The sequence below is a fragment of the Rhipicephalus sanguineus genome, chromosome 1 (genome assembly GCF_013339695.2).
Source record: "Rhipicephalus sanguineus isolate Rsan-2018 chromosome 1, BIME_Rsan_1.4, whole genome shotgun sequence".
NCBI classification, from domain to species: Eukaryota; Metazoa; Arthropoda; class Arachnida; order Ixodida; family Ixodidae; genus Rhipicephalus; species Rhipicephalus sanguineus.
The window spans coordinates 173,762,226-173,778,041 of record NC_051176.1 but is presented as its reverse complement, the minus strand read 5'-3'; the positions used below and the strand labels follow the sequence as shown (position 1 = coordinate 173,778,041).

General features: G+C 45.2%; 1 protein-coding gene across 4 annotated transcripts in view; it reads right to left on the bottom strand.

Annotated features, from left to right (window-relative positions):
• Positions 1 to 15,816, bottom strand: part of LOC119380289 (serine/threonine-protein kinase 31-like) — a 304,021-nt gene that overhangs the window by 45,170 nt on the left and 243,035 nt on the right. For all 4 annotated transcript variants that reach the window (XM_049417828.1, XM_049417833.1, XM_049417831.1 and 1 more), the window contains exon 23: positions 10,985 to 11,227. In XM_049417828.1, coding sequence (XP_049273785.1) covers positions 10,985 to 11,227 — 243 coding nt within the window. The remainder of the gene's footprint in view (positions 1 to 10,984; positions 11,228 to 15,816) is intronic.

Genomic DNA, 15,816 nt, shown 5'->3' with positions numbered 1-15,816 from the left:
CTGGGGGGGGGGGGGGGGCTGCAATCCCTTGATAGCCTGAGTTCTTATCGATAAAATGGAGCACACTGAGTTCTAAGGGATCCAGAGATTTAACATGGCACATTTCTAGAACATTTTCAGAGCCAACATGGTGAAAATACAAAACAATACTTTGAAATCCAAGATGTTACAAGGATTACATCGTGGGCTGTCCGGAGCAAAATTTTAAAAATTCAGCTTTCATTTTCTCTCATAATAATGAACCTATGATCATCAAATTTTCGACAATAAAGAGCTGAAAGTATAACTTATCAGCCTAAACTCATTGAGTGTTTCACTATTGTGTCCCTTTAAGGTTGAATGACAGATTCAGGGTGTCTACTAACTTGACATTTCTAAATTTCCCAAGTTTTCCAGGTTTTCCCCAATTGCTTTTGCTAAATTCCCTAATTAAAACAGAAGTTTGTTTTATGTTAAGACAGGCCGATGCCGTGTTGCCGATGATGTCCTTCTCTAGTGTGCATTTTAAGGAATATGAGTGACTCAATCCCATTTAAATAGTCCAAAGTACAGTTAAACCTCGATATAATGAAGTCGGTAAAATCTGCAATTTACTTCGTTATATTGAAATTTCGTTAAAACTAAAACTCAACCTTAAATGCAAGGTGGGTCATTCCATGCCAATTGTCCCAGCCGGGGCCGCTCGACAAAAATCAATTTCTCTGAAAAAATCTCAGAAAATTACGCACATATAGACATTAGTTCTACGGTATTTTCCCAAATTATTTTGAGCGGCAAAAATTTTTCGGGCACGTGAGCGCCATTTGAACTTCTCGAAATGGTAGAAAACAAGGTACGAAAGAAAAATTTGCTCTAAATGGACAGTTTCACGCGTTCATTTGAAACTTGCTGTTTTTGCGTTTTTAGAGCATCGCACTTTTATTATGGGACAGTTGCTTAGCGTAGCTTTATATTTTTCAGTCCTTAGCGCGTAGGTAAAATTCAGTAAATTGCAGCGTTTTCAGGAATTTTTTTACAAAAGACGATTATAGACCATATACATAAATTACTTTTAGAGAACTCACCATAAAACGTACTATCTCCTAAAGTTTTTGTTTTGCCTGTGTGCGGCGCACAGGCTCTAAAATAAAATCCTGAACTTGCAAAAAAACGCTACATTGGCCTATATTCAGACGTCTGCAGCACCATAAGGTGGTCGACGAAAAAATAAGTAGAAAAGCGCATACGGTTGAGAATCATAACAACTTCGTCCACAGAAAGTTTAACTAGTCAAGAAAAAAAAATTTTGAAATTTAGTCCCACCATTGCATTATTTTGCTACGGGGGCAATACAAACCGACTCAATTCACTGCATAAAAAAAGAGGTAGTGTATTCGTAGCACATGGTTTTCAGTTCCTTTTGTTAGCACTTTATAATACATATTCCATTTCAAGGAGATGATAAACAGAGCTAAAATATAACAATACCATTGGCTTAGATGTCGAAATTCCCCAATAATGAATCACATTATTTATTGCATTGTTTACGCACACCGAAGGCGGCGGCGGCAGCGCCGGACAACTACGCCACAAAAAGAGGCTGTTGTGATCTCATAGGAGCTGTAAAACAGTGCATGTTACCAGACAGACAAATTCTACATTACCAAAATCTGCTGCCTGCAACCATCCAAATAAGGATGTGAAAAATAGCTTGGCATATCCCGTCCGTATTGTCGCGGACGACGGACGGACTGCCTGAACACGCGGCGCGTCGTCGTATCGTGCGCCCTTCGTTGCGGAATACACAGATGAACTCTGTTTGGATTTGCTATAAATGGCCACGCCTCCTTTCTCCGGTCTACATGAACTTTGAGACTTAACTTATTTTGACGCCAATTGATTCTCAGAGCCGCATGCAATAAGTAGCGCGATTCATTATTGGGGAATTTCGGCATCTAAGCCAATGGTATTAATTGTTATATTTTTATCTCTGTTTATCATCTCCTTGATATGTAATATGTATTATAAAGTACTAACAAAAGGAACTGAAACCCAGGTGCTACCAATACGTAACCTCTTTTTTGGTGCAGTAAATTCAGTCGGTTCAGTAAATTCAGTCATAGCAAAATAATGCAATGGTGGAACTAAATTTCAAAAATTTTTTTCTTGACTAAAACAAAAACTACTTCGATTAACACTTTCGTGGCCGCACCTATTCCTATCGATAGTATGTTATCGATGACTTCAAGATCAAGTTTTGGCACTCTCTGAGCGTTTCTGGACAGCTAACGCAATACAAAGCATAAAGTAACATGTTTTTTTACCAGTTTTGTTTGCGAGTTTGTTTTTTCCACCGCGGGGAGATTTTTAAAGCTCGTTCGCAGTCGGGTAGGTGAGCGCTCGTTGTTTCAGACTTCGCCTCGACGCCGCTCGCGAATGCTCCACAGAAACGGCGAATTTCGACGGATTAGGATTAATATGAGCGGGAATCTCTGGATGATGGTAGCACCACAGACGCGGAAGACGACTTTGATTTGCCAGGCTTCAGCACGGACGGCGAAAGTGCGTCAAACCTCCCCAGAACATCAGCAGCTATCCGCCGGTGAGTTTCGTTTTCTCCTCGGGTTGTTTCATCGCTGCCGCGGGTCGATGTAAATGTATCCGGTGCGTTCTTAAAATAACAGCTCTTATCTGCAAGGTGTTAACTTCATTCGGGCGGGAGCATTTGGCGCCGGCTGCAGAAAGAGCGCAGTGCTCTTCGCGAAGACAGTGCGGAGCGCACTTTGACCCAATGCTCCAGTGTGCTGCGCGGCGGCGTCTTCGCGTTGTTTTTACCGCAGAAGTCGTCAGAGAGATATGCAACCACACAGATAAGTATGCATTGATGCATACTTTCGAAAAGCCAACATACAGTGAGAAGGACGGATCCATGGAGGGAGGTTACTGAAGAGAAGATGAGCAAGTTCGTCGCACTCCATGTGTACATGATAATTGTTGAAGTCCCGCGCTTGCATTGGTCTTGGTGTCGACGGCACATATTTCCAGATCTTCGTCCACCGTCAGTGATGCCACGGAAAAGGTTCAAGGCTTCTTGAGTGTCTCTGATCTGAAGAAGACGACCGTCGCATCCTACGAGAAGCTTCACCACAAGTCTTCTCTATTGCAACACATGAACGATTTTTCTACGCTATCTTTTAACCTCGTCGGAACCTTTCAGTGGATGAGAAAATGGTGAAATGTGAAGGTCGGTATGGTATTCGGCACTATATGAGAGAGAAAGAGGTCAAATGAGGGTACAGTTATGGATTTTTGCCCATTTGGAACAGGCTACACTGTTCATTTCAACAAATACACAGGAAAATTGAAAAATACCAGAACTGCAAACTATGCTAGGAAAGTTGAACAGAAAAAAAAAAAAAGCGGGCAGATCCCACGCATTGTGGGAATCGATGTAATGCAAAGCAGCCAGCAGAGAGCTGCATACATCGTCTTGTATGTCATTGAGGAAAATGCGTGTCATGGTTTTCATGTTAACTCCTATTATTTATGTTCGTCACACAGTAACGTCGCGCAATACCAACTTCGGGGTCGATCAAGCTAGAGAAAGGGCCGCCAGCGCCACATGAGCGTGGCACGTAAGTCATGCTGTACATGACATGCGTGTCATGATTTTCATGTTAACTCGTGTTTTTATGTTCGTCACACAGTCACGTCGCGCAAAACCAATTCCGGGGTAGATCAAGCTGGCGAAACGGCCGCCAGCGCGCCATGATCGTGGCACGTAAGTCATGCTGTACATGACATGCGTGTCATTATTTTCATGTTAACTCGTGTTTTTATGTTCGCCACACAGTCACATCGCGCAATACCAATTTCGGGGTAGAGCAAGCTAGCGAAATGGCCACCAGCGCTCCATGAGCGTGGCACGTAAGTCATGCTGTACATGACATGCGAGTCATGATTGTCATGTTAACTCGTGTTTTTATGTTCGTCACACAGTCACGTCACAAGATACCAATATTGGTGTATATAAATCTAGCGAAACCGCCGCCAGCGCCCCATGAGCGTGGCACGTAAGTCATGCTGTACATTACATGCGTGTCATGATTTTCATGTTAACTCGTGTTATTTATGTTCGTTACACAGTCACGTCACAAGATACCAATTTTGGTGTATATAAATCTAGCGAAAGCGCCGCCAGCGCCCCATGAGCGTGCCACCAAAGTCATGTTGTACATGACATGCGTGTCATAATTTTCATGTTATCTCGTGTTATTTATGTTCGTTACACGGTCACGTCGCAAGATACCAATTTTGGTGTATATAAAGCTAGTGAAACGGCCGCCAGCGCACCATGAGTGTGGCACGTAAGTCATGCTGTGCATGACATGCGTGTCATGATTTTCATGTTAACTCGTGTTATTTATGTTCGTCACACAGTCACGTCGCAAGATACCAATTTTGGTGTATATCAAGCTAGCGAAACGGCCGCCAGCGCACCATGAGCGAAGCATGTAAATCATGCTGTACATGACATGCGTGTCATGATTTTCATGTTATGACTTGTCATTTATGTTCGTCATACAGTCATGTTACACCATACCAGTTTTGGTGCACATTCGATGAACCAAGCGACCAGGAGAGCACAAAGTCGTAGGCGGCTAGATAGATAGATAGATAGATAGATAGATACCCTCAAAGTCGCAGAAGTTCGCTAAGAAATGCTTCGCATTTAAAATTTTTTTTCCCGAAACATGCGCAGCCAGCCTTTGTTTCACTGCCTCGAGAACCTGCACCGCGCGGTGGCATGATAGGCACTAGTGCCTATATTCTTGTATTTATGTAAATATTCTTTGTACTTACAGAGCTTATATTTCCACACTTATTCTACGAGGGATTTGCATTCAAAACGTATATTGCGATTTTTTTTAATGTTTAACCTTTGCAGAGTAGCATTGATGTTTTTATGAATCTTTCTTTCTTTTTGATGCATTTTTCTTTGTTTGATAATTTCTTTTATTATATTAAAAATAAATCCGTTGTTTGAAATTAATACTGTTGGAAAGACCTATTCTTCCTCTATCATTTGATACCCTCTGCTTTAGCATTAATTTTATTCTGTGACAGGAAAAAAATATTTCCTGGACTAGCCAAAAACAACCGATTTTTCCGCGGTCACGAAAGTGTTAAACTTTCTGTGGACGAAGTTGTTATGATTCTCAATCGTGTGCACTTTCCTGCTTATTTTTTCTTGGACCCCCTTATGGTGCTACAGATGTCTGATCATAGGCCAATATAGCGTTTTTTGCAAGTTCAGTATTTTATTTTAGAGCCTGTGCACCGCACACAGGCAAAACAAAAGCTTTAGGAGATAGTACGTTTTATGGAGAGTTCTATAAAAATAATTGATGTATTTAGTCTACAATCGCTTTTTGTAAAAAAATTCCCGAAAACGCTGCAATTTACTGAAATTTACCTACGCACTAAGGACTGAAAAATATAAAGCTACTTTAAGCAACTGTCCTATAATAAAAGCGCGATGCTCTAAAAACACAAAAAAGCAAGTTTCGAATGAATGCGTGAAACAGTCCATTTATAGCAAATTTTTCTTCGTACCTGGTTTTCCAGCATATCGAGAAGTTCAAATGGCGCTCATGCGCCCGAAAAAATTTTTGCCACTCAAAATATTTTGGGAAAATACCGTAGAACTAACGTCTATATGTGCGTAATTTTCTCAGAATTTTTTAGAGAAATTTATTTTTGTCGAGCGCCCAGACTGGGACAGTTGGCGTGGAATGACCCAGGTATAATTGCCGAAGAATTCATTTTTACACTGAAAATACCAAGAATGCTAGACTAATATGACAGTCTGCAAAAAATTGATTTTTTACATGAAAAAAAAAATAAATAAACAATTTTGCTGAAGTTGAGATCTCACAATGATGATTTGATGCCACAGCGGGAAAGTCCTCTTTACAGCACCGGTGCATTAAGTGTAAAGACGAAAAATTACAAATTTAACGCACTGTGAAATTGCGCCCATTCTGCTGCCACAGCTTTTCATCAAAACTTTGAGTGTAGCCCACAATAGTGCGACACTGATGCTATATGTTACCCGGCCCAAGCATTTGCTCTCTGCTCAGTCTGGCGAATGCACAACATAAAAAACCACCACCAGACTTAAAAAAAAAAAGTCACTGTTTCACTGCGAGGGTGAAGCAACGAGTGCAACAGCAACAAAATGGAATGTTATATGAATAAGGGCTAGAAGCTCACTCCTCCAGGAAATGCGGATGCCGCAGCAAGCATAGTGACCTGTATGGCTCCACCAGAAACTTTGCGATCAGAGCACATCCTACAGATAAGGCGGCCCTCTAGATATGAGCCCTTTACAGATACAGTGGCGCGCGTGACTACCTCCAGCGATTAGTTTCGTTTTTGAAATGAGAACACTATGTTTGGCGCAGAATAGTGAAAATGTAGCAGGATTGCTCTTTTGGAGCAGTTTGGAGCAACTGGCATATATATATATATATATATATATATATATATATATATATATATATATATATATATTGTGGGAGCGCTCGTAGAAAAGAACAATGACGACGGGGCACGCTCACAGCTCGCGCTCAGCAGCCGCTGGCAGCGAGCAGTTGTGGGCGAGGCTCGGCGGAGTAAAGATGGTTGCTGGTCTGTCTTCGTCTCGTCCCTGAGGGGTTTCTGGGCCAGTCGCAGCCACGAAATCCCCACATTTGGCGCCCAGCGGCAACAACCCCGCCCCGAGGTACCTGCACGATGCCCGCCCGTCGGCTCCCACCAGCGCCTGACTTCGGACCACTACTGGATGATGTTGCCTACAAGGAGACGCTGCAGAGAGTTCTCCTGGTCATGGACTGTACGGGACCTTCGACCCGTTCGAGCTACATCGACTGGCCCTGGCCGTCCAGCGCAATTATCTCTCCGGAAGAATGAGCCCCGACGAGGTGAGGCGCATCATCATGGCCTTTGAACATCTCGGCCCATACATCGGCATCACGATGACAGCAGGGGGCGCGAAGCAGCCCCCACAATATAAAGGGTACTACGGGGCACCTTTAAATGGCCCCTGATACACCTCTGATAATGCAAAGAACTATCGCATTCTTCTCTTCTGGCAGGAGCAAAAAGGGCTCGCTGGCATCACATCCACTGCAATGTGTTTCTCCCTTTCCACCTCCGTGCACACTGGCAATGGCAACGGGAAAGGTCCCCACTGCTCTGTGCGGCTGCTCTCAGGGGGCCGCACCTCACTAGTTCACTCTAAGCGCAGCGAGCTATTAGTATGCTTCAAGTAATGCAGCTTGAAGGCCAACTCCAGCGATATTTTAACCTTGTCAAAGTAATGGTACTTCTATATTCCTCAGACTCTCCTTTCAGGGGCTTGATAGCAAAAATACTCTGCGAATTAGGAAATAAGTCCTTAAAGTTCAGTCTCCTCACAATCCGAGAGCTTGCAAACAAGATAAGGGTAAACAATGGATCAGTACATTCCATTTTTCATGATACTGTGCGGCACAAATGAGCAGATCTTTGGGAAGCAAAATCTTCATAGCTCCATCGTAACACACCCACCCACTCTACACATCTTATTCAGGTTTTCTGCTCCAGACACAATATTCCTGTAATCTGTCAGGCTCCCTACACCCCCGTGGCTTAATGTGACTTTTGGTGCTTTCCCAAGCTGAAAATGTAGCTAAAAGGAACCCCATTTGAGTCAAGAGGAGACATCATGCAGAATGTGACAAGCTGACTGATCACTAGAGACCGGATTTTAGGCAAATGCCTATTTTGTTCCTTGCGCTCCTATCGCACCATTTTGATATACGAGCATGAATTAGAGGTTAAGAAGGGCTTTTATAGTGTTTTTATAGCGCCTATACATGCCTATTTTTGACGTTTGTGCCTAAATGCTTACAAATGCCTCTAAATGGCTATTTTCAAAATTGGCGCTTACATGAAGACTATTTAGCCTCAAATTTGTGGGAGAGCACACGCGCCCATTTCCTTTCCTTAAGGCCGGCGCGATCGCGAACTGACGGCGGGAGCCAAGGGACCACTAGAAGCGGAGCACCGTCGGCCTTTCCGGACAACCCCTTCTTTCCCGCCGCTCCTCGCGCCAATCCTCGCATCCCGGCTCACGGGAAAGGGAACTCGTCCTGCGAGGGAAACAACCCTCGCGGTGGGGAGGGACACGGGAGGTGAATAAAACAACCGAGCAGACAGGAAGACTGTCTTTCTTGCTCTGCCGACCTGCGAGGTACCACCTCACCGCCCCAAGATCCGCAAGCCGAACATAGACCGAAGGTGTAAGCGTTACCTTTTGTTTTCTACTAGAGCGGACTATCCCTCCACGCGACATTTGCGCGTTATTGCTAGACTAGCAATAAAGTGTTGTTTGTTGTTCTACCCTGTTGCCTTATTCACCCGAACCCGTCGTAGCTGCGATGACTCGCGCTACGGGATGGGGACGTTGACACGTGCACGGTGCGACTATTTGCGGCTGGGACCGGAGCTAGGCCTCTGCACCAGCTGTGCATAGAGCGGACCCCTTCAAGTTTCGCTCCCGGGTGCAGTTTGAGACCGTTATTCATGTTACCGTGCAAGACTGACTTTTCGGAACTATGGGGTCCAACCTAGTCCTCTAGTTCAACCAACTCCCAGAAACAACCACTAGCAGAAGTTAAGAGGCGTTGGGAGAGGTGTGTGCATTACTTAGGAGACTACTCTGAAGGGGATTAGGGTTTCATACCTTCTAATTAAAAAATGTATTTTTTCTGACAAAAGGTTTGATACTGCTACGTACCAGTGGCATCGTGGTCAACGACGAAGAAGAGGACGACAACAATATAGACTGGCGCGAGCTGTTCCTATCGGCAGCGCTGCTCGCTTAACCAGTTGTAAATACATCTATTCCTATTCCTTTGAGTCTGTGTATTTCCCGTAACATGTTTGGTGGAGCGGTGCGATCCCCGTCCTCGCCACGGAACTCCGCAGAGGCCGTTCGCTTGCGGCCTTCAACATGACCTCTCAGGACTCAACTACACCCACTCCGGCCGTCACGCCTCCTGCCCTGCCTTCCAACCAACCAGCCGCAACCAGTTTCGTGACGCTTCCCGTCTTGAAAGACCCTGGTGTGCTCTCGGGCCTCGCGGGTTCCGACGTCGACCAATGGCTGCGCCTCAACAAACGCGTCAGTGCCAGTTACAGGTGGGACCCCACACTCATGCTCGCGGATGTCATCTTTTACCTTGACGGCACCCCTCGTGTCTGGTTTGACACCCATGAGCATGACATTACAAGCTGGGACAGCTTCAAGGAAAAGATCCGTGAGCTTTTAGGAAACCCTTTTGGTCGTTGACAAGCCGCCAAGAATGAATTATCAACTCGCGCGCAAACTTCCACTGAGTCCTACATCAGTTATATTCAGAGTGTCCTAGCACTCTGTCGCAGAGCCGACGAAAACATGTCCAAGCCAGGAAAAGTTGCGCAGATCCTCAAGGGTATTGCCAACGACGCATTTACCGTGCTGGTGTTTAGGAATGTTTTGTCTGTTAATGCAATAATTCAAGAATGTCGCCACCTCGAACAGACTAAAAGTAGACGCATCTCACAACAGTTCCAGCGCTTTCCGAATACTGCAGCGACGTCATCTTGCCTCGACACATATCGTCCTCCAGACTCCTGCGATAACTTAACACGACTCGTCCGGCGTGAACTTGAAGCGGCCGCTCCTGCTACAGTGGCACCAACAGCCCCTGATCCCTCTCCTTCCATTCCCTTGCCCCTAATTCAAGCAGTCGTGCAACAGGAAATTGCCAGCATGGGTATTTGCTCTCTTACCTCCCCGTACCGACTTCCAGCAACAATTCACGACTGCACATCCATTCCAGTCTGGCTCTCCATCGACGCTCCGCAATCCGTCCGCATGGCGAACACATGACAAGCCCATATGCTTCTCTTGTCACCGTATTGGGCACATTTGTCACCATTGCAGAAGTCGCTGGGGCCCCACTGCACACACTTTCCCGCGTTCTTTCAATGCCTGTCCCGCTTATCGTCATGCGACCAGCCCAGACCACTTTGCCCCTCAGGAACCTGTGAGTTATCCCCGCTACTCCCGCTCTCCATCACCCCAACGTTGCCAGTCTCGATCTCCCCAGCCCCGCCGACCACCTTCCCCCGCCTTCCCACAACGTTCCCTGACAGAAAACTAAATGCTGCAGCCCCTGGAGGTGGAGCTGCATCAATTGGACTGACCGAAAAATTCTCTATTGACCATACAGACAAAACGAAACTTTATCAATGTACAAGTGGACGGTGTGCATGTGACTGCTCTTGTTGACACTGGGGCTCAACTTTCCATTATGACCACTCATTTTCGCCGAAAGCTTAAGAAAGTTCTGACACCTGCGACAACTAAGTTCATCCGTGTTGCCAACAGCGGAACAGTATCTGTCGTTGGAATGTGCTCCGCTCATGTAAGCATCGCTGATCGCCACACAGTTATTCTCTTTGCCTTGAAACCAGTTGTATATGCATCTATTCCTATTCCTTCAAGTCTGTGTATTTCCCGTAACAATACATTTTGAACACACTTCTTAAATGGAGGTTTTTCTCTAACATTCAAATTCAATGTGACAAGTTCATCGTTCAAACATTCCTAGCATGTATTTTACGTTTATGAATAGCATCATAAACACAATCTTTATTAGACAAGCGGGACAGAAATTTTTATTAGTGCAAAAGAGTACGTACCAACATAGACAAGTACCCAAGGCAATATGCTAAAGAAGTGCCACATTCTTTTCTTGTTCCTTCTTTTTAACAGCTGTTCTGGCCTCTCCACATGTATACTACCTAGCACAATTTGTTACAAAATGATGCTGTTCTACGGTACACACAAGCTGTAATGACAGGCAATGTACATAGGGACAAAAAATCAATGTACATGTGATGACTGTACCGGCATGTAGACACTGAAGTTAGGTAGATCAAGTGCCATGGACTGGCCATCATCACACACTACAAGCCAGGCAGGGTGTACACGGCCATGGGCAAGAGAAGGTTTGCCCTCAGCAGGAGTATGCAGCACATGAAGTGCAGTTAGGATGTCATGCAGCAGCTTCAGATGGGGCAGGAGAGCTTGGCCGTGGTTCATCAGAGGCTTCCCCATAGAAGGAACCATCACATAGGCATGGCGCTGGTCCTGCAGGCACACCAGTGCTCTATTCAGAATGTATAAATTTACATTCCTATTGTAGGCTGTACTGTAAACTCTACATTCACATGCTGTTCAAAGCAGTGGTGTTGATACTGCAGAGTGCATCTCATGTTGCATGTCACCAGATGCACACTCTTAAGATGTGCAATATCAAAGTATTTGCAACTCTGATAGCCTACGCCCATTACAATGGATCCACAGACAACATACTACTTTTGGTTATAACAGGTCTGTCTATGTAGAACGTGTTGTTGGGCTAGTAGGTGCAATCAGGCAAGTTTGACAAGCACAAAGCTTTGGACAGGATTGTGAAGACAAGACAAGCATTAGGACAGGGCAAGATAGTGCTTGTTTTCCACCGCAGTCCTGTCCAAAGAAACCTGCAAAAATTTGCCTATAAGTATAATTCCAGCAATGAATTTCACTTTTAATGAACCCTGCTATAACTATGGAGTATAACGATCAAAGTTTTCTGCAAATACTGTCTCAATGCCACATATACTACTATAATGTACTTTGGTGGGGTGATTTGCGTGTATTTTTGCAAACGTGGCACTGCACTATCCTGTCAGCTCACTGCAAAGCAAATGCAAAGGGCACGGCGGATGAGAGTGCAACTAGGACTAGCCCTCATCGCCTCTGGAAGAACAACTGCTAATGATTCCAAATGCATCATTTTTAGATTAGCCTTGTGGAGAAACCGCGCTTCGGCGTCTAAAGACGCCAGAGGAAAGAGACGCAAAACCCAGCATCTATGTTTCAAACCGTATTCTCTTTCATTCACGTTAACTTCCTCGTCTTCCTTACTGAAAGTCCTTCCATGCGCGTGACATTCCCACGGGTGGTTCAAACAATTTATAACAACCTTGTCATCAAATAATTTCAAAACACACACTCAAACAAAAAGAAGATAAGCTGCTATTTTTTAGGCATGTACACGACGTCATCCAACAAAAGTCACAGTGTGTAGGTGCCAGAACAGTACCGTAAAATTCCAAGCGAACACTCCCACCCGAGCAAGTGCCCCCTCCAATTTTACTCCTAATTACAAATTTTCATGCAGTTCTGAGAAAGCCCCCCCCCCCTTTTCTCCACCCTCTCCGCACCCTGGTTATGCACCGCGCCTATGCAACATGATTCTCATCCAGTCCTGCTTAGCAGCCGATCTCAAGCACCTGCATCTGAAGTTTGTCGCCAAAATCTCATATTTTTTTCCCACATAATGATCGCACCCCGAACTTAGCGCAAGCCCCCCATGACGATTTTCTGGGTCCCGCGAGCAAAAGCATGGCCTTCGAGATCTGTATTCCAAGATGGTGCCTATGACGCCAGATTCAGTACAAGTAGGGACTCCGAGATGTGCATTTGTTGCTTAAAGCTGTTGCGTTGGCCTATCATCAGAGATGCTCCCGTGCCATGCTTCCCGCAGTCTGATCGCGTTGTGATTGCGTTTATTGCATTAGTGAGCCGTCATTGTAATGCGCCGTGCTATGAACGAGAGCAAGAAGACTTCTGAGGTAGTCCACATTAGAGCACTGCACGGGCCCGGGCCGGCCCGAAAGCCTGGGCCGGGCTAGGCCGTTGGAAGCGTTTTCCGGTGGGCCCGGGCTGGGCTCGGGCTTGAAAGTGCGGGCCCGAGCTTGAAGCTGCGGGCCTGGGCCGGGCCCGGGCTTGAGACTGCGGGCCGGGCCGGACTCGGACCCGCTCATTAAAAGGCGTAAGTCGGGCCTTCGAGCACACGCGAATGTTATGCATTCCATGGTCTAAGGTATACTGTGCCAAGCTGAAGTGACATGTATGTGTATATATATATATATATATATATATATATATATATATATATATATATATATATATATATATATATATATATATATATTAACAGCACTAACAATGGCCCAGATAACGGTTGTTCCCATGGGAGGCATAAAGATTTCTGTCTTTTATTCGAGGTTGACACATACGATACATTTCATTTATATTCCTTGGTATTACGTGCCAAAACCACGATATGATTACGAGGCACGCCGTAGTGGCACCGGATCAATTTCGACCACCTCAAGTTCCTTAACGTGCACCTAAAGATAAGTATATACACGGGTGTTCTTGCATTTCGCCCCCACCAAATTGCGGCCTCCGTGGCCGCGGGAATCACACACGGGTCCTAGGACTTAACAGCGAAACAGCTTAACCGCTGAGCTACCACCGTGGGCAAAGCAACATTTCGATGCATGTACACACCGGACTTTCCGTCCGATCGCCCGCTACAAGCACACGGCATCACTAATAATCATCATCAACAACTAATATCCTCTAGCGGGCCCAGGTCGGGCCTGGTCATGAACAAGCGCGCCCTGGATTAGTTTAGTAATGAACGCCCGGGCCCGGGCCGGGCTCGGTCATGTACGCCCGGGCCAGGGCCAGGCCCGCGCTTGGAACGACGGGCCCGGGCTGGGCTAGGGCTTCATAAAGCAGGCCCGGGCCGGGCTCAGGCTTCATAAAGCGGGCCCGGGCCGTAAAATCCGGCCCGTGCAGTGCTCTACTCCACATGCACTCCCTTTTCTTTTCTTGCGTGAAAACTTTGCCGACACCATCTTGAATTTTGGAGCCGCTCTGGGAAAGTGCGCCCCCCTCAACTTTGCCGGCACCTTCAACTTGCTGAAGGGGAAGTGTCGGGATTTTATGCTACATAAAAAAAAAGTTTGATGCAATGATTTAAAAGGGTTAACTGAAGAGGTTTTAAATTTCTAAAAACTGACATTTTTCTGAAGTGCACACATTTGAAATCGCAGTGAGCAAGATGAGGTGCCCCAACTGCAAATTAAAATCACGGCTACGCTCCGCTTACCGCAGCTCAAGGGGTCAGTCAGTGGAGGTGGTGGAACCACTGAAACACAAAACCTCTATGAAATGTCTTATAGAGGTTTTAAACATTTTAAAGACGTTTTATAGAGGTTTCGTGTTTCATGGGAAGGAGAAAGTTAGCGGAAGTGTCGTCAATAGTACAAGGGTCCCAGGCACCTGCATCAACGTCGACTGCAGGTTTCTGGCATCAGTCGTTTAATATTTGTGGCCCTCTAAAGCTTGCGCTTGAAAGAACTGTTTCTGCATAGATAATTCCATCTAGAAGAAGCATTAGCATCAGCATGCCATTGTTCCGCACTGCCTAATGAGCTCCAGCAGCCTCTACGATGTTCTCTTTCAAAACTTCCCTCAGCAGAAGCTTAGTGGCCCGCGGGATTGCTGCGGCGAAAAGAAGTAATTTAAGCCTTCAAGGAATCACTGTTATCTGTTCCAAAACATTTTAGCACTGATCACCTCAAAACAATTGGGAATCTATGGCTAACAACAACAAAGTAGAACTACAAAAAAACTGCATAGATATACATGACAACATATATTTGCAGGTTTTTTGTTTACGGTCACATTTTTGCTCGACCTAGAAGGCAGCCCAAGTATGCCATCGGAGAAATGAATGCGGTTTTCTTTCAGCGGCATTCATCGCCACTGCAAACCCCACTGCCGTGCAATGTGCACTTTTATGACTCTAGTACACCTTGTTTCATTTCAACATGGATATGACCCAATTTATTGTGTATATACAATCAATCTCCGCATTCGCTGCAAAGAAAAAAAGCACCTTAATAAAATACACAATTAAATTTCCTGATGTCCTTGATGTTAAGAGCAAACATGCAAGTGAAGCAAGTACTGCTCTGCAGGGACTGTTGGTTGCGCTGTTCATCAGTGAAATGCCCTCACATTGCAGCTCTCCATGTCATGTGTGGTTTGATGCAGGGTCCTGCTTTGCAGAAATGTTACACGTTAGACATCACTTCGTTCATTTAGTAACGATATTGTGCCAGAACTGAACTGTAGCTGCTGTAACAAAGCGCCAGTCCACGTCGTTTTTGTGTTCCTTTTTGTCCTAATTTATTTGAGCTGCACAAACTTGACTGTTCAACCATGTATATATCCTACTTTTGCTTACATGCAAGAACCCTTCTCCTTAAAAAAATTCCTGGCTATGCCACTGATCACTGCACCTCAACTCTGCCAAAGTGTCAGGGAGGTTATTGCAGTGCCAGATCAGAACCTGTTGCCCTTGCAGCAAGCCCATGTAATGATGTCACGATGTGCTCCACCAATCATAGGCGTGCGCCCGGTTTGCTGTGCGCCATGAGTCAGCGGTTCAGACTTTCTCCCTAATAACACATTAGTGGTCGAGCAACGTCAAATTTCGTGTTGATTTTCATGTTCAGGGAATTTGGAAGTACAAAAGGGTTCTTATAACTTCATTTTTTTTTTAAACCTCTTCAGCCTCCTTTCAAGCAAGGATAATGTAACAAGAAGTAGCAAACTGCTTCTTGCTAGTGTTGTAGCAAATCAGTTCTGTAAAACACTACAAAGAATGAAGCAAGGTTGATGAAATGAAAACACTGTCAACCACCTGAGAGTAGCTGTGAAACATTGCCTTAACTGCAAGCACCACACAGTGAAAGTTGCACACAGAAGTACACAAGTTAACACTTTCAGTTTGCTCTGCACAATGTTCCGTTTGCGTTGTTCAGTGA